Genomic DNA, 27,183 nt, shown 5'->3' on the forward strand with positions numbered 1-27,183 from the left:
AAGTATGCAAATGTTTGTCTATCTCCTTTCAAACTCTTTCCTTCTTGTGTATGTTAATTGTGCATCGTGTTAATTGTATAATCATCTTGTTGCCTCTTAGGGCCCTTAATTGGTCAATAAATTGAATCGACTTGAATTAATTGTAGTGTAATTTATACTTTAAGATTCATATGTCTATAGTGATTGCATATTGCAGAAATACAGTAATCAATGATAAACGAATAAATGATCTACGAATGTTTTGATGGTCAGAAGATTAAATGCATGTAAGAGCATGGATATCTTCCTGATTTCATTCAAGATCAAATTTACTTCCCAAATAAAGATTTTAGAAAATTGATAGAAAAATAAAGGGGAAGTAGCTGTGGGCATAATAAACAAAACACGATTCGTAGTAATACGTCATTGTTTACAGCTGTTCTATTTTTAGAGGATGTGTCCCTTGATACAATGTGGGTTTGTTTCTTTGACAATGGTCCTCCAAGTCCCTAGAGGGGGCACTCGATGTTAAGATCGCGCCATCTTATCTGAAGTAATTTTATCAACGAAATAAAACCATCCACTACCAGCGCTTAATTGCTTTCTAATTGATTGAAGTATAGCTGTCGTATAAGAAACAACCTGGTTGCAAGACTTATACAAGTATACAGTTGTTCTACAGCATGTGTAATATATATGATTCAATATCTCAGTCTCATTTATACAGGTGACTCCGCCTAAATATGACGAGGCTGGTACAATATTTGCTGAAGTATTCTCATGAGAAACTGTGTGCACCACTTAAGGACAGACTCGACATTGTTTTAGATTCATAACACCAGTGTACACAATTCTTGCCCTTCTAAAGCTTATTTAAGTAAGCTATGAACCCCCTTTGCAGTGATGAAATGAAAAAAATAAACTATAAAGTCAGTGTACAGAATTTTTGTTCCGTTTAAAATAATTTTAAGGAAGTTATGAACGCCCTATTCAGCAATGAAATGAAAAAATAATCCAAAGAACACAATTCTTGTCCTTCTAAAGCTTTTGTTAAGCAAGCTATAAACCCCTTTTCAGTAATGAAACAATGAAATAAGTAATGACCGAGAATACAAAGTGCTGGGTCCTCTCCTTTTATTGCCGCAAAACCTGTCGCCATCGTTCTTCCATATTTAAAATTTTAGATTTGGTCAGGAAAAGAGTTCAACTTTTCTCTGGTAGGTACTGTATATTGCTGCAGGATACACAGTATGCTATATGGGCACTTGCACTTCTCGCTTGACAAAACAAAGACTGTTTCTTTAGAAAATAGCTCCATCTTTCTTACTGCATATATTTGCACGTATAATGATATGTGATTGCCATGCCTTGAATTCATAATCAGCTGTTAAGAACTACCATGCTTTATTACAATCATTACCTGATTACATTATCCTTTGTTACTACATTCACTTTATTACATTATTATTATTTTTCGTAAAACGTGAATCTTTTTCATCAGTCAAATTAAAAAAAGGAATGTCTTTTTTTATTTGATGAGTTATTTTTTTCATTTCACATTTTTGTCTTATCCCACCCTTTTTTATGTATTTAATTTTCATACTACAATTTTGTATGACAAGCCAGTAAAAGATGAAAGATTGATATTGGTTTGTTAATCTTTATTTTTTTTTTCATCATCATTTGTACAAATTAAAACAATTCTTTTGTTCAAAAAACATGGCATCAATATATGAAGGTATAAAATTGTAAAATAAAAAAATAATCCAAATTGTTAACAATTTTCGAATGAATATAAATGATCCATTTTTTCTCTTAATTTCAAAGAATTAAAAGAGCATTTAAGAATCCATTTCATATTCAGTCGTATTTATCTTGCAGCACTCTCCATTCACACGAGATACAATTCATGTTCATGACATGTTTCCAAAAAATCGTTAAGATTTTTAGTCGATGCATTAAAAAAAATCAGAAAAAATGAAATGGACTTGGCATGAAACACAACTCCCTTTTCACATAATTCTTATATGAAAATACAACTCTTATTTACAAACAATAGAATATATTTACAACGAAAAAGATGTCAAATATAAAAAAAATCACCAAGACCGTATCCCTTGGGCGATCTGTGAGTTTGCATACGGGTTCTGCTGCATGGGGTTAATAGGAACGGCCGACGAGACATGACTGTTCAGAGAAGGGTAATAGGGGGAACTATATGATGACGCGGAATAAGGGGCCCCTGGGACGTTCTGCGGCAAACATGGCCGACCGTCACGTACTAACATTTGAACGGCCACTCGTCGTGGGGGCATTGAAGACAGTTCTAAACTCTTGTCTTGCCTTTGACGTTTGCATTTGTATCTTCTGTTTTGGAACCAAATTTTCACCTGTGTTGAAGTCAGTTTGAGTAAGTTAGCGAGTTGTTCCCTTTCGGGCGCGGATAGATATCTCTGTTGTTTGAATCTTCTTTCCAATTCGAACACTTGCGCCTGAGAAAATAGCACCCTGGGTTTTCGTCGGGTACGCTGCTTCATAAGATTGCATTCTCCGGACTTTTCCGAAGTTTTGTCGTTGTCGTTTTCATCTAATGGCGAAGGGGCTTGGCTACAGTTTCCATTATCTGAAGAAGAAAAAAATCAAGAAATTAAATACAATTTATACAATGTTCATACGATAATTTCAAGGACTATACACAATTCTAAGATATAGAAAAGGCAGAGAAAAAATTCCACCAAAATTATTGAGAAAAGACGGAATTATTTAAAGATTTTAACGCAACAAAATTATCTGATAAAAGTGTGTCACTGGCAGCAGCGTTTTAATAAACTTGGTGTAATCTAATATATTTTTGGTTTGCACTGTAGTTTTAATTAAAATTTATACATTCATTAAATTATATTATTCTATAAGTATGTACACAATTAAAACTATCTCTGAAATAATTGTTGTCGCTACATGACAAAGCGTTTCCTGTGTCACAATGGGAGAGGACCACGCACAACTCGCACAAAGATCAAAGCATTCAGCTTCCCTTGCAATAAGTAAAGGGGGAAGAGAGACGCGCTGTAATCCTCTTAGGAAAGGGAGTGACGGGGAAAAGGCGCGCGCGACCATGTCTTTAGAGGAAACCTATCGTAAACTGGTTATCTTGTCAACACAAATCAATTAACTTATAAACACAACTGACAGAATTGTTTCAAAGAACTAAAAATGAAAATACATTGCTCAAGGTCTCGTGGCATATATTTTCAGAGTTTTCAACGTATAAAACTAATAAGAGTATAAATACTGCGTTTGAAATATTTTGTTCTCTAGAATCAATGTAAAATGCAAAAATAGAAAAAAGGGCCATGAAAAAAATCCATTTAATTGACTCGTGAACTCGTCTCTCCGACAAAAAACAATTATTACGTCTCTTATAAATACGCAAAAATGCAAAGTTCAAATTCCGTTTGTATATGTCACTTAAGAAAAATGAACAACTCTCATCTTCTCGTTATGAAAAATGTAACTCATCAAATGCTTCTTTTTTGTGTATTAAAAGTAAGAGCAGTTGTTCATCTAATGGATACCATTTGTTTAATGATGCTGTCGCTATTTCGACTGATGCCGTTTACACGTTTCATAAGTGCTTCCAGGATTTTTTCCCTCAGTTTTTCTTTTTTTGAATTCTGATTGACGCGCGCATCAATCCCACCCCGACATTCCTCCTGTAGCGTTTAACAGCTCACAAACAATAATTATTAAGAAGTTATGCTTCAACATACAGACCCACAACGGCATGATTTACACCCGATACTTAAAGAAAATCTTCAATTGCTTGCAGGGGGCGGAAACCCGCATAAAGGGAAAACAACAGTTGTGATAATTGCTTCTCGGCAGGCCCGTGGAGGCTCAACATCTTTATATATCATTTCTCAATAATATTTTTCTTTTCCCGACGAAATTATCCCTTTCTAAAGGCACGTCTTCACACAACAGTCGCAAGACACACTTAAGTGTTGGGGCTCAATTAATATATTTTAAGTTATTATTAGCAAAACGAAACATATGCCGGGAAAAATGGTAAGGAAGAAAGAAAAAAAATCTGAAACTCTGACTTTCTTGTGGGAAGTTTCGCTGTCTTAAGATAGACAAACCCCATGCTTCCAAGTAATTAATAGCAACAGTTTGTCAAGTTTTAAAATGTCGGCAAACAGAAATTGGTAAATGAATAATGAAAGCAGCGTTTAACTGTCGGTTACAAAGTTAACAAAAAAAAAATGGCGAGAGATTTTTTCCCCAACATTTTGAAAAAAGTTTTTAGTTGATCGTCTTCCGCGGAAAATTCTATAATATATTTTTTTTTCGAGAATAGTTATGAAATAAGCAGATTATAGAATTTAAAAGGAAGTGTATTTATTTCTTGGTACATTAAGCTCTTACGCCTATTGTATAGACAAAACTAATACGTTTAAATTGATACACATAGGTCTATGAACAATAGTAAATAAGTAAGCAAATTAGTAAGTAATCGTTTAATATAGTGACAGTATGTATTAAAAACAATGTTATTTATACTGTATATAATCAAAATAAACATTAAACTAAACTGCATTGAGCCAATAAGTCACATTTTCTATTAAATTATATATATTTTACACATGCAAAAGATTTTTTCTATTGTAAGGCTGTATGTACAAATTTGGCTAATCTTATCTGGTAATTTTGATTTAACGGTTTATACAATTGACTCGTATCATTATTATTTGGATGATCATTGTATAATCTATCAAAATATATTTCTTACATTATCATAAATTTGACAATGTAATAAGAAGTGTTTTTCATCTTCGACAGAAGAGCGTGAACAGAAAAGACGCGTCCCTTTACTTAAAAGTTCGTTTTCATAACAAGTTTCTACATGAATATGAAGAATGCCACACAATAATCCTTTTACCATTCAAATTATTAAAAAGTCTTTAAAAAATAATATATCCAAACTCTCTCAATTTTCCTAATTGTAAGAAGAGGGGGTTCTCGATGAATAACAATTAAAAATATTTTACATTGGCCATTTATTTATCCAACTCAAAAAATGCTACAAAATAAATGCAGTTTCAAGACTATCATCGCATTCATTATTTTTTGATCGCCCTTTTTATGCTTGTTTTTCTTGTAAACGTTATTTCAAGAGAAGCCAACCACATGACAAAATATCATCGTTTTTCTTTTATCGGAGTATAAATAAAAACGCAGTGTGATGATTTGTGAACAACTAAGCAAAGAATCTATGGCGTTCGTGTGGACTATCTTGAAATATAAATATCTCTCCTTATTGGTGAAATTACTGACGATGTTCCTCTTGATAAAGGAATCAAATCACCGTTTGTTCAAAAGATAAATTGTCAAATATATCCATGTTTCTCAGCATTATTTTCTGATAAAACTGATTAATATCGAAGAACTTATTTAACGGCAATAACAAATACGTTTTCTATCTATTTTACAATTTCCAACTTTTATATATTTAATATAATTATTTTTCTTTGATGAAAGAAATCAAACGATAATTGATACAAAATTCCAAAACATATTGAGTACGTCCAAATGCATAGCTTTTGGCTTGTTAGGTTATGCCAAATTATCCTTTTGATATGAAAAATATTCTTATTATCATATATTAATTAATTTAACATTACAAATTATTATTTTTTTTGGAAGAAAAATGTATTATGCACATTATGTTTTTCTATTACAAAATCCTATACAGCAGTTGAGTAATAAGTATTAAGTATCATGTATTATTTGTGTCTAAGAATGTACTATAAATATTATCAAACTAATTTTGAAATTGTTGTTTCAAAATAATATATACATTCAAAGTAAAAATAACCCCAAAGTACCATATTTCCGGACTTTATTTATTTGTATTAAAGAAATTTACCCCACTGATAAGAGGATTAGGCTATAGATATTAACAAACAAAGGAAGTTTGTCTTCATTCAATCAATAAATCTGTTTACTCAACAGATTGACGCAGACTTTGGAAGCATGAGTAGTGCTTAAACGGGTGAACCTTTTTTTTTAGCGCGACTCTTTGCGACACGCGCGTGTTCCCTGATCTGTAAATGTATCCGGTTACGAGACCCCCATAAGCGGATATCCCCCTGTTCACGAACTCCCCAAGTTTCCTCCGAAAGGAAAATAGAAAATAGCGCGATTTATCAGCGGTTCTGATAGTGTGCGGTGTGTATCTTTATGAAACTCCAGTCAAGGAAAAGCTTTCTTTGTTTTCATTAATACACGTAAAATTTCTTATTAAGGATTAAAATAATTCTATGTATTATTATATTTTTTTAAATCTGATTTTTCCATTCTATACAGAACACGAGAGCTGGTATACATGTTCATATCGCAAATAGATTTTTCGGTCAAATTTTTCATTCACTATTAATATGTAAGAATTATAACTTAAACTTGGATATTAATTATAAAAGAAATGAAAATTTTTCCTATCCACGCGCTATCGATATACATGAATTTACATATGATACCGCTCCCCATCACCTCAAATTCCCCCATTTTATTCTTACTTTACTAGGCCCATCGCTGATAATATTCTAATTACTTTATCATAAAACTTAATTGATTTGTTAAATTCCTCCCCGGGAGCACGTGAAATACCCGACATTTTTTATCCTAGCATGACAGTGCGCCACCACGCGGAGTAAAACATCACAAGAGTATTTAATGTCCAATAAATATGGCGATCTAGTGATCTTGTTCTGCAGTTTTGAGCTCGACGACCAAGCGTAAACGTTATGAGATAAATACAGCTATCGTGGAGGTATCAATTCCTCCCTCTCCCCCCTTTTTAACATCCCCTGAACCCGATGAACTCTGTCTTTCTTAAACACAGATGATCGTTGGAATTCGGTATATCTGTGATTCTGCGGCATGGTGTATAAAAATTAAATGCAAAAATCTGCCACGGATTTGATTTATTTAGGGACAGGAAGAAGTTAGAACTAATTTACTAACAATTCGATATTTTGTTATTTCCTGACTCCTAACAATAGGGGTTAGCAGAAAATTAATTGTTTCCATTAAAAATTAATATGTTTCAAAAATAGGTTTTAAATTTGTTCGGTGTCGTTAAATGTTATGCAATTTGCTTTGTAGATTGTGCACATATTTATAGACTTCTCACTAAAATTGAATTTCTATATCAACTGAAAAAAATCTTCACATGTATATTTTAAAAATTATCTTTAAATTAAATGATATATTTTGATTCCACCGGGGATTATAAATAAAAAGACTTATTAGCGGCCGGTGGGGGACCGTAGTTTTTCTAGATTTCGCGTCTTTGAAGTATTTTTGCTGCCGTATCTGATTGCCCAAAGTTCCACATCGTAATTAGAAAAATGTATCGCAAATTGTGGGTAATGTTAAGTGATAAGATCACAAAATTAACGAAGAAATAAAGCCCGAATCGGTTTTACCCAGCCAAAGCCCCGCTAACTGAGCAAGCAACCAAACATGTCCGCAGGTTTTTACATCTCCAACTGATAAATGTAGTAACATTCTAAATTAGAAAATGTTGAAATAAGAATTAACAGTTTTTCCTTCCAAAATTTGATTTTTATCAGTGTATATTACGTCGAAGAAAAAAAAAAACACCAACCATGCAGGCAGAAAAAAAGCTGTATTCTCAAACTTGTGTAAAATGGATATAGAGGGCGTCACATAGTGGATAAAGGAAATCTAAAGATGGAACTATCTGTTCTGAAGGAAGTACGCCATGGAACGGACCTCTTAAACAATCTACATCTTAAAAAAGTCAACAAGGAAATATTATTTTATTCGCACTGTGCAATAGTAATATCGAGAAGAATATACTTAAAATCTCCTCCAAAATTATCCAATGATTGAAGAACCGTCTTAGCATGGATTGAATTGTACATCTAATCATAGACAAATAGCAGCCTTTCAAGAAAGGCAAGCACTTGAGAAACAAAGAAGTCAAACGGAAAATTAAAACCATTAATTAGAAAGACATATCGCACAATTTTTTTTTTCTGGCAGACATTTACTCGAGATATTAATTATAATATAAACTGTAACATTAGTACTTGAATACATCATAATTAGCTCTAATCATCCAGCCAAGCTTCCGTTTTTTGCGGAAACCGTAAACCGAAAAAAATGTTTAAATCCAAATTAAAATTCGTGCGACTGTGAATTTTGCACGCTCTGAAACTGTGGCGAGCCGTTTCACGGCGTATATCTCGGTAAAAATGCTCCCCCGTGTCCACCCAAATGCCCCTGGTCTGGGTTGTATGTCTTCTTTGAACTTGAAAATTATGACAGAAATAATGTTTGTGAATTCGACCGCGCTCCGGAGCCCCCACGGAGACGGGGATGAAATTTGCAGAGACCAGTGTGATAAAACCGTTTTTCTGTCGTATATCTTCCCATCAAATTCGCTTCGACATGTGTATGTACATATGTATTCAATATCGCAACCCCTGATATCGCCCTAATATACTAACTTTCTCAAGGAAAATTTTCGCCCCACGTTCTTTACCATTTTGCCTTCTGCATTTTTCTATTTGTTTACGAAGCAATTTCTAGCTAAACATTTACAACCAAAATAAATTGAATGCAAATTGATGAGCTTACACGGTCGGATTTTAAAAAGTCTATATCTCAAGTTGATTGTAAAATTTTTTATTATAATGATAAATATATATTGTTCAGTATCTGTTTTCTTTTTAACCATGATTTTAATGACTGAATAAAAAAAGTTTAAATAAACCTAAAGAAATAAATAAAAGTAATAAAAATAAAACAACTAATGACAAAAGCCTACCACACAATTATCAAACTTTTCAAAAACTTGCCATTACTAATGTAAATTGAATTCACAAATTAAATTTTTGAAGAATAAAAACCCAATTAAATTAAAGATTGACAAGTCTAATAGTTTTAGTTTACGCAATTAGAGGTTTAATCATATCGTTGGAAAAAAGTTTTTTTTTTTCTCCAACCAGTGATTTTATGATCAGAGTTTGTGAAACATCCGATTCTGTTTCCGATAGATAAGGGATTGACACAAAAATGACATTAGATTCAGGGACTACAACAAAAATCCGTTTTAACAAAACGTACACAATGTTGAATTATTAAAATGCATCATCATTTTACACAACATGGCGTGATGCAACGCATTCGCTTTCAAGTCAATCCCTGTTTCGGATCAAGTAACGTGATAGAAATATTTTTTTATCTGAGAAATATTTCAAGTAAATTAGAGGGTGGTTATTGTAATATTATTTATCCATTTCATATTACGTAACAGATGCTGAATAAAAAATAATCAAATATAGGCGAAGTAATGTTTGTTAAAGAGTTTCCAAGTGTTGCAATTGACGAAGATGACGAAGACACTTTTCAACATGAAGAAGATGTGTTGTTAAGATGAGTATCAAATTTCAAATCGCGTCTCAAGATTACAAGAGATTTGGAAATGGTTCTCACCTTTTGTAGATGATAAGATTTATGTAACACCTATCAACGTGCATTAAAAGCATGCTTGAGCCCCCCTAACCATCTAAGTGGACCACTTCATAGCTACCTATATTGATGATACAAATCACGAATTTTGAAAGACAGAAGGAGATTTCGAAGTACCCCTTGTGCCACAAGAGACTCTTGATCAGCCTCAATGAGTCCAGACATTTTAAAAACATTGCCACCGCAGAAGAAGATGTTATTTTTCAATATACATACGTTTGTCAAGGTTTTCCATGATTTCGTTGCTTTCGCTTTTGGGAGTGATGGAGGATCCGTTTTCTGTGGACATCGATGAAGATCCGGGAGACATCAGATCCGGGGAGGACTGTGAGGTTCGGATATCTCCAGGTACGTGAGAGTCCGGTTCCGTCTTGATATTAGGGTTGTCGCCAGTTTGCACAGGTAAAGACATACCGTTTGATACAGAAGAGGATAGGTTTGTCAAAGTGTAACCCTGCTGTATTGGAGAATGCAGGGTGGGAGACGGGGACTTTCCGTACATACAGGCCTGGTTACTGTTGTACATATGCAGCTGGTCCATCCTGTTGTTGTCCATTGGTATCCCATAGCCATTGTAATAGTCCAAGTGCATCGTCTGGTGCTCGGGCCAACAAGGTGGACCGCCGGGGCTTAACAAGTTCATTACGGAATGATTGGAATATTGCATAGACATGTCCACACTACCAAAAATCCACTTCACTATGCTACACTCTCTTGTCAAAACTCTTTCAGATTGTGTAGAGCCTGTTTGTCACGACCAAGTGTTTGCTCCATACGATAATAGAGAGACCTCCGCATCTCAAATTATGCTCAGGCGTCGTCCAATCACCGCGCGCTTTGCCAATGACGGCGAATTTCCTGCTGTAAAATTCAAGCAGGAAAAGGCGAATCTCCCCCCTCGTCGTGAGCTCCAGTATTTCACAAAGGCTTAGAGTCGCATTTATTATTGTAAAAACATTTTACATAATCTTCGTCGCAAAATTTCTAATCCGTAAGAAAATGGTCACGTAGTAATAAATAGCTTTATTTTTGTAACAGATGTCTCAATTTTTTTGGCTTTTTAAATTTTTTCTTTTTTCAATTTTTCTCTCATTGAAAAAATGTCAGTTATTTTGTAATTATTTTCATTGAAATCATTGTCTTTATAAATACCAAACTGAAACAACGTGTGAAGCCTAGTTTATTTATTACTCTTAAGCTCTTGCGCTTACTAAACGATTCAATTTTCGTATCAACAATGTGGCTTAATGTTATTCTTCAGAATAGGATGTTTACACAGAGTACTGTTTTGTATGAAATTGAAATCATTTGGAAAAGAGTGAAACGACATTTTTCTCGATAAAACCCGATATCGCACGTAGATTAATGCCCCGAATCACCGAGGAGCGAGTCGTTTACCGCCCGCTAGGAGGGGGTGGTTATTCTCAAACCCGACGATCGTACACTGCCCGACATGGCTTGCATGTGAGATCGCCACAATGTCGTGTTTTAGTTTATAGAGCATAACAACAAAATCCAGTCAGCCTGTCGTCGGGCCTTTACATTCAGCTCGTATGCTTTATGGCAAAAGAGGCTTTAGTTTCCACAAATAATGTCTCATTCAACTTTTCCTATTATTCGAAAGAAAAAAAAACCCCTTCTGACTGCGAAAATCCACATGCCCTAATCTTTTTACCCCCTCGCTCTCTCACTCTCTCTCCCTCGCGAATGCTGGTTTTTGTTTGGCCCCGGTCTATCTTTATTATATCTCCTATGCATGTTTTAGTATATCTTGGCGAGTTTTATTAAGCATTTTGTTACACAGATGTATGGGTTTTAAATCATCCTTAAAATTTGACTGTTTTCACTCAATTTGCGACCCAGAGAAACAGTTGTTACATGACACAGGCATGAAGGATTTTCCGCACATGGATTTTGTTAACGGTTTTTTGAAGTTGTCCTGTTTCAAATTATCTTTTAATTTTGAAAAAGAGAATAGTACGGTACAATGAAGTTAGTAAGCGAGTAAACCTGAGTGCAGAAGAAGTACTTGCGATACAAGTGATGCATTGAAGATTTTCCGTCTCTCTTTAAGTAAAACAAGATTAGTACTTATCGAATATCGATATATCATGAGTACCTAATAGCATTACAATCTTATTTATTTACAGGTTAAATTATTTTACACATGGAATGAATGTAAGTATATCATTTTTTTCCTTTCTCATTTTATTTTTTAACCACGTTGTTCAATTTATATTGATAAAATTATACGGCTTGTCAATATCAGAGGAATGATATTTTTTTAAATTTTGTTTTCCAATTATTTAGTGTTTTAAAATTTTTATTCAACAGAAATATATTTTATTTGATAATTATTATAATGACAATTTTAAATCGCACTAATAACGTTATAAAATATGTGCGTTAAATAAAAAGCTGTGTTCGATATACCGACATATACAATCAAAATCAAATGAGTTATTTTTAGATTAGTTTTATTTCATAACATTGTGATACACAAAATGGCAAAGCAATGAAGTGAAATGAAATTTTTCAAATTATTACATTAAAAATTAAATACTGGAAAAACATTATTTAAAAAAAATAATGTAATTATAAAACCTTGTAGCCCAAGTGCCCCCCTCCCCCTCTATCTCTCTCATACGACAAAAACTCTACCCCCCCCCCCCCTATTTTTTGGTCGACGAACACAACATTTTTTTAACACTACACTTCTTGGGAAAAACCAAAAGGTAAATCACAAATTGATGATTACGTCGGGTCCATTCAAACACACCCAGTAACGGTTGCTGCCTCTTTGCTCCAAACTTAGTCTACTTGACACAGGCTACTGTTATCGCGTCGGTCTCTACAGAAGTTTCTCTTGCCATCAAGAGTTGATAATTGGTAATTGTCAGTAGAGCAAGACTTAAAATAACAAGATATTCACAATACAGCATGTACAGATTTTGGCAGTTGGTCAGATAAGATGTGAAGATATGCTTTTACTATGTTTATCATTTTACATAAAACATCATGGATCTTAAGTTCTATAAAATCTTATGTAAGTAAAGCATTTATTATTTTTATAGAATCCATAGTTTTGCACTTATTTAAATTGATTTCAAAAGCTTTTACTGATATTTTTGTTGTTGATTTTGTTGCTAAACATGGTTTTTCTTATTTGTTCTTTGTAAACTTTATGGCGAAATGAACTGAAATGTATTAACTGTTCTTCAGATGAATTTATTTTTTATTTTTTTTTTTATCAAAATTTAGAAATGAAGAATTAAAATATGCTGTAGAATTACATGATTAAAAACAAAGTGGAAGTTTTAAATATTCCAACCCAAAATTAATTAAAAATATTTCATGTGGATTTAACTTTGAAATCAAATTAAGTTTTAATGTATGCACTATTAAAAGTTAGTTCCAAAGTGTCTCAATCTGCAATAGTCACATGTAAATTACCCTTTTGCGTGTTTCGTTAAATTTCAGGAAAATTGTCACCTGTTTTACGAGAGCCTTTTGATGCAAAGTACTTTAGCAATTAATGTCCACTTGATGCCTTTTGGTACGGTATGGGAACATTTTTCCAAAAATAAAAACTTTACGGAAAAGTTGGTTCCATTTACTTCTCTCATCAAAAGCAATTATATTTAGTTCTATGGGTTGATGCTAATAGAATTCTTATACGGTTATAAAAGTTGGTTATAAAAAGTAACGATGAATTGTTATTTGAAATGCAGTCAGCTGTCAGAATGTAATATTATTAAAAATCCCACATCCACTTTTGACATTATTGTATACTTCAAGAAACTCGATAAAATATTCTCAAAACTATTGAATTTAGTGTTTACACTAAATATTAAATGCAAATTTCTATCTGAATAAAAGTAAGATATTTTCGGCATACAAAAACGCCCAGGGAAAATTTACTGGAGTGTGGGAAGAGAAATAAATGTTTATGATTGATTGAAAAAAAATTCTGTTTGGACTAAAAATAATTTCTAAATTCTGTTTACCACTGCCAAATTAATGGATCAGGTTCAAGTAACGGGATAAGTCATAATGATAACACTTAATCAAAGGCGTTAATCCACTAGAGAATTCTTAATCAGTTAAATCGGACAGCCCCTGGTTTCCTATGCAAGATATACTATTAACATTCTTCACTTGTATCTTATTGATAAACGTAATCGATTTGAGGGGGAAATCTACGTAAACCTACCAGTAAACAACCATAAGTAGTAAACGAAAACCTAACCACACTTTATTAAGAGAGCCCCTAAGTGAGTAACAACAACTTCTATCAATGCTTTGGTTGAATAAGATGAAAGACTGCATGGGAAGACACTTAAGAAGTATCTTGTCCTAGTGAGATGCACTTCAGATTGATATAAATAACGACAGCTACTTTTTTCTTCAATTTGTTATATATTTTTAAAGAACCCACATGGGAAGTAATTTAAAATTTGAAGCATTGCTATCGATTGAATTTCAGTTTGATAATAAATGAATACACGCACCCTTTCAGGGTAACTGCGGTATTGCTCTTTTGCAGGGCAAAATTACTATGTTTGGTAAAATATGGCGTACGTCAATTGTTTCAATTACGTCATTTAATTATCTACCTATTGAAACTTCGGGAAAGTATATCAATTTGCCCTGCAAGAGAACAGTACCGCAGTTATCGTGAAAGGGTCTTTAAAGAAAGTGTATATTGACTTTTTTCAAATAATCTTAAGAACAATGATAATTTATCCCGAGCAAGTTAAAAAACATGGATTGATGAATAATTATATATAATATTTTTATCCTTCTGGAATGTTAAAAAATATCTAGCCTTGAAATTAATACATGTTGTTACAAAATAAAGAGTACTCATCTTACTATGAAACAAATATTGTTAGCCAAGAGTTATACAAACATATATATAAACTTTAAATTAGTTTCACTTCAAAGCAGATATTCATTTCCGCACACCAGATTCTCAAGTATTATCTTTTCCATTCTCAAGATTGAAACTAAATTTATGAATAAAAATATTTCGAAATTCATATCTATTTCATATCACCCCTTAATACTAGTAATAATTATTTGCAAAAAAAAAAATCTGAATATATTAATAATAAAAAAGAGATAGCAAATTCAGAAAGAAAATGTTAAAAGTCTATGACCGAATGAAACTTTTTAAAATGATTTTGTCATGTTGTAAATTTAAATGTTTTTCGTGGGTAAATTCTATAAATGTATTTACACGCACCCAGTAAATTTACAGGTCGATTTCAAGGCTTTTACTCTAGTTTTTAAGGGAGCAAATTAATATCTGCTTCATATCGCGGTATACACAAGAATCTTAAAAGCAAACATTCTAGTTTGATCATAGAAGACAACATGGGTGCAATTATTTATTGTGCAAGATTGTGCACCATCTTTGTCTCACCTTCTTATTGTGTGACATTTTTTCTGAACTTACTTCTTTGTTGATAGTTCTTTGAACATTTTGAAACATGAATCATCTTGAGTTCTGTTAAAAGGAATTTCAAAACCACGAAAAGATTTCTTGGATTATCTAAATCTTTAAATTTTTTAAAAAGTTCTTATATTTACAGTTCAGAGGTTCATGGCTCTTTGTAAACATCTATGGATAGCTACTGTTTAGAATATTTGATTTTGAAATTAACTCAAGAAAACAGAGCATACAAATAAAGAATATACAGTTGAAAGAAAGAAGGGATATAATTTCAAATATCACATCTACGTTAGGAAAAGAAGTCAATAACTTGTACCCGTTTAGTTTTGATGGTCAATTCTAGTTTGAAATTCTACACTGTAGGTACATTAGTACATTCTTATTCGGTTTCTGTATTGATACAGATTTGACCTTTAGTACCAGTTAACCATGTAACTAGTTAATGGTGTGACTGTTTACCGGATTTTAAATTGGGGACAAATAGTGAGGGCACGACCGCAGTTTATATCTAGCTTTGATCAGAGGGCCTCACCATAACTTGCTAGGGACTAATTTTCCTGTTTAGGAGAGTGCGGATCAGAGGTTTAGCTGTGCGCAGTTTCCGGTTTGGGGATTTCGTTGACACATATATTTCCTCTATTATCGATGGTGTTTTTCCGTAGCTTTGGTAGTAAGATTTCGTGTTTACTGTTAAAAATTAGGTCATCATATGATTAAGTGGGTATCTACATGGAGACATCAGTCTGTATTCAAATTTAATTACCTTTTTCATCTTTTATTTTGGAAATCCTTGACTTTGATACATAGGCATAAGTACTAAGTCGTGGGAACATACATGTACATATGATATCAATAAGGAATATCAAATTTTGGAAATATTTTGTTTGATATTGTATGTTTTTTAAAGGCAAAAATCCCGAAAGTTATGCATTTAAGCAAAAGGCCACTCAAGTGTCTATACATCTATATTTTTTTTGCGATTAAAAGAAGTAATCCACAAGTTTTAAGTGTACATCATAAGACCTTAAAATTTCGTTTTCATTCCCACACATTTCTTTTTCTTGAGCTTACCGACGCCTCCAAGATAATTGCGTGTTTATCAGTAAATTTAATAGTTTCTCTAAGTGAATACAGTTTGACCGAAATTGCTCATCATGTAATGCATTTATTTCTTGAGAAATATTACATCTTGATGTGTTGCATAACATTAGTGATGACAAATTTAGTTTATTACACAGACTTACCAATCCTTTACTATAATAAGACTGTGTATAATGACTATAATCCTCATATAGCTGCATGATCTCCATGTTGGGTAATAATGGAGTAATGTGTTTACTCGGCACTATTTTTATTGTCAGCGATACAGTGCATACGAATTTAAGTTTTTTTTAACTGCCTAGTTAAGGAATTGTAAAAGTTGTCACACACAAGGATGCCAATATATGTGCAATCATTCTTTTCGATAATCATGAGCATTTATATTGCATTTATAAATATTTTTAAAAAGCAGTATACGTTCATTATGGACGTTATAAACGTGATATTAAATATTTTTAGATAAAACATTTCGCAGAAATAAATTTGCCAAAAGAAATAATTTTAGTTCCAAATATGACGTCAAATATGAATATCTATATTGATTGACATAATTATTTTACATTTTGAAGAAAAAGATCTACAACTAAGATTGATAAATTATTAGCAGACATGTAATAAAGGGTTGTAACTGATAGCAAGAGAATTAGGCTTAATCATTTGTAAATGTAGAATAACACTACATGTCTAAAATGTATAAAACAATTACATGTATTCTTATCAAAACAGCACGACAATTCGTGTACTAGTATTACATGAACAAATTTAATAAGAATATCAAGAAATATTCAACAAATTAAACCCATGGCTATTAAAATTTTACCATTTTAAAATACAGTAGTGTAGCAATAGTTGTAGATAATCTTATGGGGTTTGACTTTGTACCAAAGTTACAATTCAATATAAACTGACCCCATAACAGCTGATAGTCACATCACCTATATGTATATATTAAAAAAAAAACAACCTAGTGACATGTGATCAATCTGTTCTATCTGTTATAAAAATGTAATAAATAATTAATATGAATAATAAAATGGGCTAAACGTGTTTAACAGTTTGATTTGAAAATTAATTTTAATTGGCAATTTCCTTTGCAAGACGCATCCTATTTTTAACAATGGATCACCCATTATGTTCATAAGTTAACAGATTTAAAATCAAATTTGAGAAAATCTTTAGGGGAGAGGGTGTGAGTCGGTGATTCTTATCTTCCTGCTTAAATGCCGTTATTTTGTTTCGCGGCTCAATTATATAATAAATGTAGTTTTCCAGCACGACCTAGTTTTATTATGTAAAAGAATGGTATTTATGCGTGCCTGTCTTTATCAAACGAGTTTTATGACAAAAAAGGCGAAATATACACCTATTGCGTAGTCTTTGCTCAAAAGCCAGACAAATCTTGTTGATTTCAAAGAGCTATGGCAGAGTGACTGGCAATGAAATAGACAGGCCTACGTCACAACGCCGATTGACACAACTATCCAAAGTCCAAGCTCTTGTTAAATGGTTCTAAATGCACACAAAACACTATTTACTCTGACCCAACATACCATTTCGATTAGTCTTAGTTGATTAGTTCGATATGTATAAAAACCCCATGGCCAAATAAATATCCATTTACTAGAATATAAAAGCTTTATATTTCTGTTTTGAAATGCATGTACCCCTATCTTCTTCTTCTGTTCAAAGACGCGGCTTAAATTAAAATGAGTCTCATATAATATAAATACAATGAATTGTTAATACAAACGACAAATACTAGACACGCAAATATTTGGTGCATGTGCTTAAACGTATCAGATGCAAATATTTTTAATTTTTATACACACTTTGTTCTCGATGGCCTATGTTCCTCCATCGACAGGCCTAAGTAATAAGTAAGTACAATTTGATGCTTCAAATGTTACAAAATTGCAGAAATGTGTAATTTCTAAGCAACAACCATATACATGTACAGATAAAACGAATTATGAAACGAAAAAGGGCTTTTTTCTTTAATTTGCATTAATTAATATAAAAAGTAGCAAGGAAATTTTTTAAAATTACAGCAACTATTTATTCCTGTCTTAATTACATACAAGTTACACAAAAGTAACTAAAACTATGCAGAACCTGAAAACTAAAACCAAGATTTGTATCCAAAACTGTCTTTTAGGAGTATAATGTTTCATTTATTTGTACTTTTATGACTTTGAATCATAACCCTCTCCTTTTAGGATAACCTTTGAAACCATACACTAGTTTTATTTGTTGGACTACAATTTACACTCATTGTCATGTGATGTAAGTACATTTTATTCTGCAATATGCATCCAGAAGCACCCAAACCGTAATTGACTCTTGTAACAGACAATGATGTGCCTGGTGCTTCTATTGTCATCAGGGATTTGTAGAGAACAACACTTAAGTTGGAGAGCATTTTGTTTAGAGCCATTATCGTATGCCTACAGAGGCAACCGTATCATCTACGGTGACACTTTATTTTTTTTTTGTTGAGAATTGCCCCTTCTTTTTATAAAAATAACATTTTGGAAAAACCCAATGACATACATATGTAACCATGAACAATACAGCAGATTTACAGATTAAAACTTTGTTTAAGATCAAATTTTATTGAATTTTTTAGAAATAAAAATGTTTGAAAGTTTTTCAGATTATAGTTTCGTTAACTAATGTAAGGTACGAATATTTTTGAGTCAAACTTGAAAATCATGATTGATCATTAAAGCACTCGAACATTTAACTTTGAACTGAAGTTTTGACCTTGTGGTTACTAAGAGGACAACTTTACTCTGCACTTACACTGATATATCTAGCCTTTAAAAAGAATCACAGTGTTTTTTTTAATTACTTATTCATCCAATTTTTAAATGAGTTCGCTTGTTACATGCCTGGTTATATAAGTTGTTTTTGGTCTAGCTTCACTCCAGATATGTTAACATAGCAGGACATTTATCTTAATGGGTGTATGAGAAATATTCATGTTGACCAATTTTTTAACGTTTGTTCAAATTTATATTTTGTTTAAGAAGATTATGGTCAAAGAAGTTTCAATCTTTAAAATGCTTTTAAAAAATATAGATCTGCTATACATACAGCAAAAAACTATCAATAAAATGCATTGAAAAAGTTAAATGTATATTCCTTTCAAATGTCTGTTTCTATCTATACCGAGGAATACGTATTATGATTTAAGATAAATACCAATGAGTTTATGGCCCCAGGTGAACTAATACATGCAAATAAGACCCCAGGAATGTTATTGAGGTTTGCGATGCACTTGCAATAACAACTGTGTAAAAAAGTATTAACTAATATTTTGGAAAACATGTGTATATTTTGCAGATGTAAAGTTATTGGAATAATTCATAATTAATTGTATGTTCAAATTACTTCAATACCCCAGGGACACAAAAAGTAATAAGAAAAGTTATTTGCAACCCTTCTGACTAAATATAGACTTCGCACAAGGATAGAGAAAACTTTGGCAAGTTTCGAGATTTACATGCGCAAAATTACGCCCGATACTATCTTTACGTTTACAATATGTGTAGTAGTACGCATTTGAACGCGTTTATACATTTAGGCGAAATTACACCTGCATTGTTTAAAACATATTTTTACACAGATCACTTCTTTCTGCTTTTTAAATTTTTTTTACATTCAGTTGAGCGTTTCAAATTAAATATCCAAGCTAAAGAGATTTAAATAAGTTAACTTGTCAAAGTTTAATCAACAATGTGAAGAATATTTACACATATTTTGATACTTATTCAACAAACCGGAATTTAACTCGAACACCCCCTCTAGATCTTGAAAACCTCTATTCATAGCTAAAGAGATTTAAATAAGTTAATTTTTCGACAAACTTTTCCATATGCAAAGTTTAAGCAACAATGTGAAGAATATTTACACATATTTTGTTACTTATTTAACAAACCGGGATTTAATTCGAACATCCCCTCTAGACCTTGAAAACCTCTATTCATAGCTAAAGAGATTTAAATAAGTTAACTTGTCGACAAACTTTTCCATATGCAAAGTTTAAGCAACAATGTGAAGAATATTTACACATATTTTGATACTTATTCAACAAACCGGGATTTAATTCGAACACCCCCTAGACCTTGAAAACCTCTATCCATATTTCGTAAATATCAACCAATGCTACATTACGCATTGAAACAGTAAATAATTCTAATTGAGATTTAAATCAATTTAAAGTATATAACTCGAGTTCCAATATGCTTAATTGGACAACATTTAACTCCACTTCTCTTTCTCGTTTGCGCTGGGTAGCTCAATATTTCCATTTAGAAATCTATTGGTGAAATCTACCATCCTGCTATCATATATCTTCAGATTCGGAAATTGTCACTTTCGATCAACATGGAAATATCAAGTGGACTGGTCATACAAACTTTTAAACAATTTTCAATGATTTTCTAAAAAGTGTTAGGAAGTGTGATAGAGTAACCATCCTGATGAAACCAAGCAAATCACGGGAAAATGTGTCATCAAATCTTACTCACTTAGGGTCGGAAACCACACTTGAAAATCTTTCCCTAAAGCAGACAGTTTTAATTCTCCCCTCTTTTATAAATAACTTATCATATTGTTCAAAATAGAGAGTCAATTTATATCAGTACATCTTGTGGATTATTGAGAGAGAGAGAGAGAGAGAGAGAGAGAGAGAGAGAGAGAGAGAGAGAGAGAGAGAGAGATTTACATTAATTTTTTACGAAAGCACCTGTAGTTAATCAAGTTTTGCAGGGTATGATTCAGTTTTAACAAGACCAATAAAATTGGCTTCCTTTTGACATGTTATCACAAAGGATTTAGCTTGCTAAATTCTGACATGAATAAATGTCTTGTATTATTTATGGATGATAAATAACAATCGACGGATTTCAAAATTCTTTTTTACTTCATTGTGATAGAATTTTAGACTACATTTCCTAAGTAATTGTCGGTGAAGTACCCTCGGTTGATGTCCGCCGCCCTTTCAATTAGTTTATTTCCGGAAAGAACATTAAACTGCTTTAGCAACATTGTATATCTAACGTGCTATTGAAACTTCCATTTCGAAACAATATATAAATATTGTGTTTCTTCATTTGGAAACAATGCAAATTGAATATCTATTGTCTCATTTCAGAAAGTATACAAAATACTAAGATGCTAAAAAATACGAGTACGCTAAACTATAATGACTTTTCCTGAACTCAATATTGTGTACACTCAGTGTATGAGTCAGAGCGTTATTTCTTTTTTGCGCATTTTGGACATATAAATATGGATGAACTAAATAGAATTTGCAAAATTAGGTTAACATACTTCATCTAAAAATAGGAAACATAAGAGTAGATCTAAGTCTTGTCAAGAGTTCGCCATCATATCAATGACTTTGTCATCTAATCCTTTTTCATAATCATAAAATTTTAAAAAATAAATCTTCATTCCACAAATTAATGTAGCATTTTAGATAATATAACCGTTAATAACCTTTTTAAAAAAATATAGTATTTATCTTATTTTAGATGTTAAGCAAATTTAGTCAGGAAAGGAAAAAATGTTTCCGTACCCCTACCGCCCCTATAAAACTAAAAACCAAAAGCAACAGTAGGAATAGAAAACATAATGTCACATATAACAAGAGTTCTAAAATTTGTATCTAAAATGATCTCATACACTTGTTTTTTACGTATTGTGATACAATTTGCCACCTCCTTTCTGGTTTTCTGCAGTCTTTTTCTTTATAAGTGTCTGACTCACTAACAAATCCTTACTTCATAAGACGAAATTTCAAAATGCATGTACGTGTAATAGGTTTGTGTAGTAATGTTTCTTTATACCAAATAAGGCTGAATTTTATGATTTGTTAGATGATGGTTTTGACCAGGTAGAAAAGACCAAATTAGATAACTAAGATGTTTCTTTCTTTTGTTTTTATAAAGAAGAGTCTATAAATACACTCTTTTAAACTACGATAAATTTCGTGTTTACACACCAGACACAAAACGAAAAAATACCCAAACAAACAACTTCCCCCCAACCCCCAACCCCCCCCCCCAAAAAAAAAAACCACCAAAAAAAACCCCACCAAAGAAAAAAACCCCCAAAAAACCCAACCGAACAACAACAATATCCACAAAAAACATAACACTCCCCCAAAACAATGTTTATTACTTTGAAGTTTTAGAAATTGTAGTCCTTTTCTATTTTTTCGTCAATCTACGTGCTTTGTCTATAAAAAAGGGAAAGAGAGAATAAGAATATGTTAAACAAATTTTTGTGCGAATTGTTTAGTTGGCTCTAATTTTACGGCAACGTTTGGATAAAAAACAAATCAAATGCAAATGCACATAGAAAAACACTGACCATGTCAGAGAGTCCACAATCTCTTTTAAAGTTTTTTGTATTTGTTTTGTGGGTGAAGCGATATCTAAAATGTTTTTTCCTTATGTAAATCAACCACAGCATGTTAATGGCCCCAGGAAAAACCTCCCCTGATTCACCAGATAGAGTCTATAGTGAAAAAACAACAACAGATGCACGATTTTTGCACTTGTTTGTTGTTGATACCAGGTGCACAAATATTGCACAAAGAATTCATGTTCAACATTAGAAATTAGAGTCATTTAATATATCATAAAATTTTTTTGTAAAAATATTCATTACAAAATCTACTTGTATTTCGCCCTCAATCTCTGAAATGTCGTATTTTATCTCAAAAAAAGTCTATACATGTATATATTTTATTTAAGTTGCAAAGTTCTTTTTTTAAATAATTCAATAAAACACAGCAATTAGAAATAAACTTCAATGCAAATCAGGTAACATACATGGTTATTTACACTGTATATGTATTAATTTGTGTAAGTCTGACAATTATACAAATAAATAACCAACAGTATATAAAACTGCGGTTACATTTAATACATTGTGTTTCCTTATATTTGACTATGTTTTCAAAGTTCAAACCCATTTTAGTATCATTTTTTGTTCGACTTTTTAAAAGATATCATTTAATAAGTTAAAATATATAAAATTTATTAAATTTTTTAACTCAGATTAAAAACTAACATGTTTGAATCACTACAGATTTGATGCTGCAAAGACGAGAGAGCAGGATTTCAAACGAACGTAGGAAAGCTAGAAAATATTACACAATTGGTTTGCAGTAGTTTTCTTTTTCATTGCAGGGGTTGCTGATATGTTGTACTGTTACTGTGGCAAAGAAAATTAGTCTACTTCTGCTTGTCAAGTTTGAAATCTTAAAACCCTGCAGTCATCTTCTGATAAGCCAACGTTTGATGTTCTTTTCCCCCGTTGAAATCGACATTGTTGGATTAAAAATTTAATAACATAACCAAATTAATTTCCACTCTAATTACCATATGTTATCATTGCAATTAAATGTTTCATATACAAAGCGATCCAAAATGTTTGAATTTAGAACTCTTTTCGACGGGAGGTAGAAATGTGAATTAAAAGATGAAACGGATCAATCTATTTATTATCTTGTTTTATATAAAAGTCTATGCTAATTTCCACGATAAAATCAAAATAAAAGAATCTCATTTAAGAAGAGCGTTATAAATGTAGTGATATAGTGATATGCAAACTAACAAAACACGATTAAGATGTTATTTTGTTCTTTGACGAGAATTTCGCCAACCCCCGGTGAAACCCTTGTCTATCAAAGCGATCGCGTGAAGACCTTTTGTGGCTTATCGGGATTCCTGCCCCGTTCTAAGATAGCATTAAGTGTAATTAAGTATACACATGCAGACTTGAAAACAGCATCTATTCGCCTTCTATGATAGAGTTATTTCTTTACTGTACGTGAAAATCGACGAACAATAAACCGGTGTATGCCTTTATTATCATATGATTCATGGTTTTTGTTGTTGCAACCAGCATCCGATATAAAATATCTACAAGAAAGAGTCGGAAGACTGTTTTATTTTGGTATTGAATGTTTTTAAATTTCAGGTAATAAAAATTTGAAAATTATAAATCATAATGGATGACTAAATTTTATCTAATCATTATCGAATATTACTAATTATAAAAATATAAATTGAAGAGAAAGTTTGATAAATGATTTGGTAATAAACGAAAATGTAAAGTTAAGACAGGGGTCTATTTCTTCTTTTTATTTGTAAGGTCTTTTTCGTTTATCATATTTTCTTAAATAATGGAATACAACCTTTTCAAAAACAGAGGATTGGAAATACATGTTGAAATGCATATGTTGTTACGTTTTTCGATTAACGATTTATGAAATTATTTAAAACAAATCATACTTATGTATTCAAAAAATACAAAAATATTATCTTCTTTCAAAACAATAGTGTGTCAATTGATAAAAGTTAGATATATTCAAAAAATACAAAAAAAATTATCTTCTCTCAAATCAATGGTGTGTCAATTGATAAAAGTAAGATAAAATAGGATTTTCCGGAAAAAAGTCAGCCAACTGTAGCGATTTGACCCTATGAAACTTTTTGTGCACGTAACGTGTGGTTTGATCATTTCATTAAAATCCAAAAGTCAAAAACTAAAAACTGAAACTAACATAAGAGCCATCGAAAGTAATAAGGAATGGGGAAAAGGGGGAGAGTGTATGTATCGGGGTGTCGTGTTTATTTCAATTGGGATGTTTGTTTCCGTCTCTTAGCGGCATGTGAGCGTTCCCAGACCACTTAGGAAATAGATTTGATTCACAAGTGCCGAACAAACTGTTTTTTTTTCTAAAACCAATCGGTACCAAAAAATGTGCATTTGATTAGAAGATGACATATGTTCCCTCTAATAAAAATATTAGAAAAAAGTACTTTCGTAAGATATTTTCCGTGTATTTTCTGTAAGAAGCGCTCAGTCAAAGAAGAACAGACAATATACATCTCCCCTGACAGAAAGGAAAGCATTTAGCTGGGTACAAATGTTTCATAAGCACTTGAGAGATCACAGTGGGGTCGGGGTGACGCCTGTGTTTGATTACTATACAGAGAGAAATGGTTCTCTCTTGAGATTTCGACAGCTGACTGCAGGTCGTTTACAAGGATTCAAAATGACAGAAAATGTTACAAGACGCAAAGCTCAATCATGCTCTATTACGACCTACGTGGATAGTTTTTAATGATTTGATCGGACGATAATAAAGAAGCAATTACCGTTTCTGTATGAAATATAGCGGGAACCTAGCGTGCCCTTCCGGTGAACAAATTGAAAACCTAACGCAATTCTTACAAAACGCACACAGAAAGCCAAGTCTTGCTCCACAGTTCCGGCGGAAAAAGGCTACAGATGCGATATAAACCAGTTTCGGGAATGAAAATGTTATCTACTTTGTCATCAAGATTACGTTACATGTTAAAAAATATTTTTTTGGCATGGAGGAAAAAAATGAACACAGTGTTTTAAATTTTCTTTTTGTTGGTGTTCTGTGTAGTGAAAGAAAATAAAAATATTTCATGCATTCTGTTTATGAATGGTGTTATGTTTTTAATAAAGAAACTAGATACATATTTATGATATTTATGATTAAAAATTAAAGAAATATATATTCTAAACTGTCATCAATCAAGAAAAGACGTAAACAAACAATGTTTGTCTTTTTTATTAGTATCATAACAAGTGAGAGTGAAAATGTTGTTTTAAATTTAGTGTATATACATGCGAAAAGTTCACTGTAATATCAAGATGGCCTTTTAAAGGTTGACAGTATTCAGCAATGTCATTTTTTTCTTATATATTCCTACAAATCCGATAAACGGATACATTACATATGCAGATTTAGATTCTGGCCTTTGAAGATTATGAATTCGGTAGATATTGACACAGAATACTTCAAACCTTTTGAGTATATACAAAATATAATTATTTACGAAGAAAAGAGAAACAAATGCGTTTTTACAACTATTCACAAGAGGGTCAATGCCAAGTTTAGACATTAAAGTGTTATTTTGATATGCTAGCTTTAAATGATTAAAATTGTCACCATGGCACAAAAACTCTTCCGTATCTTCAAATAGATAAAAACTTAGAGCCTTTTTCAAACTTATAAACGAAAAAATTTCAATATTGTTATCGTACTAACCATTTAAAAATCAAATGCAAATTTGGCCAATGTCTAATGTGCAGATAATACCACAAGGTATTTTGAACATTTGCACACATGACTATACTTTTTGGGAGTTGATTTTAATCAACTCTCCTATGCAGTTACTCTGGCAAACCGAAAGTGAAACAGTGTTCGGACCTAAGCACAAATCATAACCGTTGTTAAGACTTAGTTCTTGAAAATAATAGAAAAAATCGATGTAATGTATGCTGAAGCATTGTTTTTCAAGGAAACTTATCAATAAACACTTGGTAAATAGTCAGATTTTATATAATACAAACAATTTAGATATTTTTATAGTCTCATGTATTCTTACGCCAGAATTTAATATAGCCTCGTTCAACCCAACGCTCGGTTGTCTCCGTAAATCTCCGACAAGCAGAGAAACTCTCTTACTTGTCGGAGATTAACGGAGACAGCCGAGAGTCTGGTTGAACGAGACTAGAGTTCGATATCAATAGTGCTTGGATCCATACAATTTTTAGAACTGCTACGATTATAAATACATAGTTTGAAATCTATCTTTAAATATTACACAACATGATTCATATGGGGTTTCTAGAAATTCTTGTCGGAAAAGTCTAAAATTCATATTATAAAAAAGTGCGTAATTCAAATACAGACTAGAAACTAATTGCCATGCAAGATAAGTTGTTGATTTTAAAATAAATAAAAAATTAAATAAAGCACTATTAAAAAAAATAAAATCATTATGTTAAGTTTGCTCAATCTAACAATAATAAAATGATATCAAAATGTAAATAAAAACCTTTAAAAATCACTTAAACTTTATCTGTTATCATTCATAATATATTGCAATTTAACAATAAGATTATATCAAAAGTGTAAATAAAAACATTTAAAAATCTCAAACTTTATCTGTTATCATTCATAATATTTTTGCAATTTTACAATTTTTCATCTATATTAAAACCAAATTGGAAATAAT

General features: G+C 31.9%; 2 protein-coding genes and 1 long non-coding RNA gene across 5 annotated transcripts in view; 1 reads left to right on the forward strand and 2 right to left on the reverse strand.

Moving 5' to 3' along the window:
- LOC105347546 (ADP-ribosylation factor 4) overlaps positions 1–27,183 on the reverse strand; it is a 46,985-nt gene that overhangs the window by 17,179 nt on the left and 2,623 nt on the right. For 2 of the 3 annotated variants that reach the window (XR_010708542.1, XR_010708539.1), the window contains exon 1: positions 14,972–15,004. The exons of the other annotated variant lie outside the window; for it this stretch is intronic. The gene's annotated coding sequence lies outside the window, so the exon portion shown is untranslated. Of the gene's footprint in view, positions 1–14,971; positions 15,005–27,183 lie in introns of those variants that run through there. 3 annotated transcript variants of the gene reach the window in all.
- Positions 1,624–10,339, reverse strand: LOC105347548 (homeobox protein Nkx-2.5). The gene is made up of 2 exons (XM_011456691.4): positions 9,760–10,339; positions 1,624–2,602 (listed from the first exon to the last, which is right to left on the reverse strand). The coding sequence occupies exons 1-2, from the start codon at positions 10,214–10,216 to the stop codon at positions 2,079–2,081; spliced, it is 981 nt and encodes a 326-aa protein (XP_011454993.1). The 5' UTR covers positions 10,217–10,339; the 3' UTR covers positions 1,624–2,078.
- On the forward strand, positions 9,751–25,596 carry LOC117689727 (uncharacterized). Its single transcript, XR_004601931.2, has 3 exons — positions 9,751–9,891; positions 11,694–11,721; positions 23,308–25,596. It is a non-coding gene; the product is annotated as an uncharacterized lncRNA (long non-coding RNA).

The sequence above is a fragment of the Magallana gigas genome, chromosome 8, assembly GCF_963853765.1.
Source record: "Magallana gigas chromosome 8, xbMagGiga1.1, whole genome shotgun sequence".
NCBI classification, from domain to species: Eukaryota; Metazoa; Mollusca; class Bivalvia; order Ostreida; family Ostreidae; genus Magallana; species Magallana gigas.

Excerpts from the sequence above, each read along its gene's own strand:
- LOC105347548 (XM_011456691.4), bottom strand. The coding sequence starts at position 10,216 with ATGTCTATGCAATATTCCAATCATTCCGTAATGAACTTGTTAAGCCCC. Across the intron at positions 2,603-9,759 it reads CATGGAAAACCTTGACAAAC|ATAATGGAAACTGTAGCCAA; the intron begins GTATGTATATTG and ends TTTCTTCTTCAG.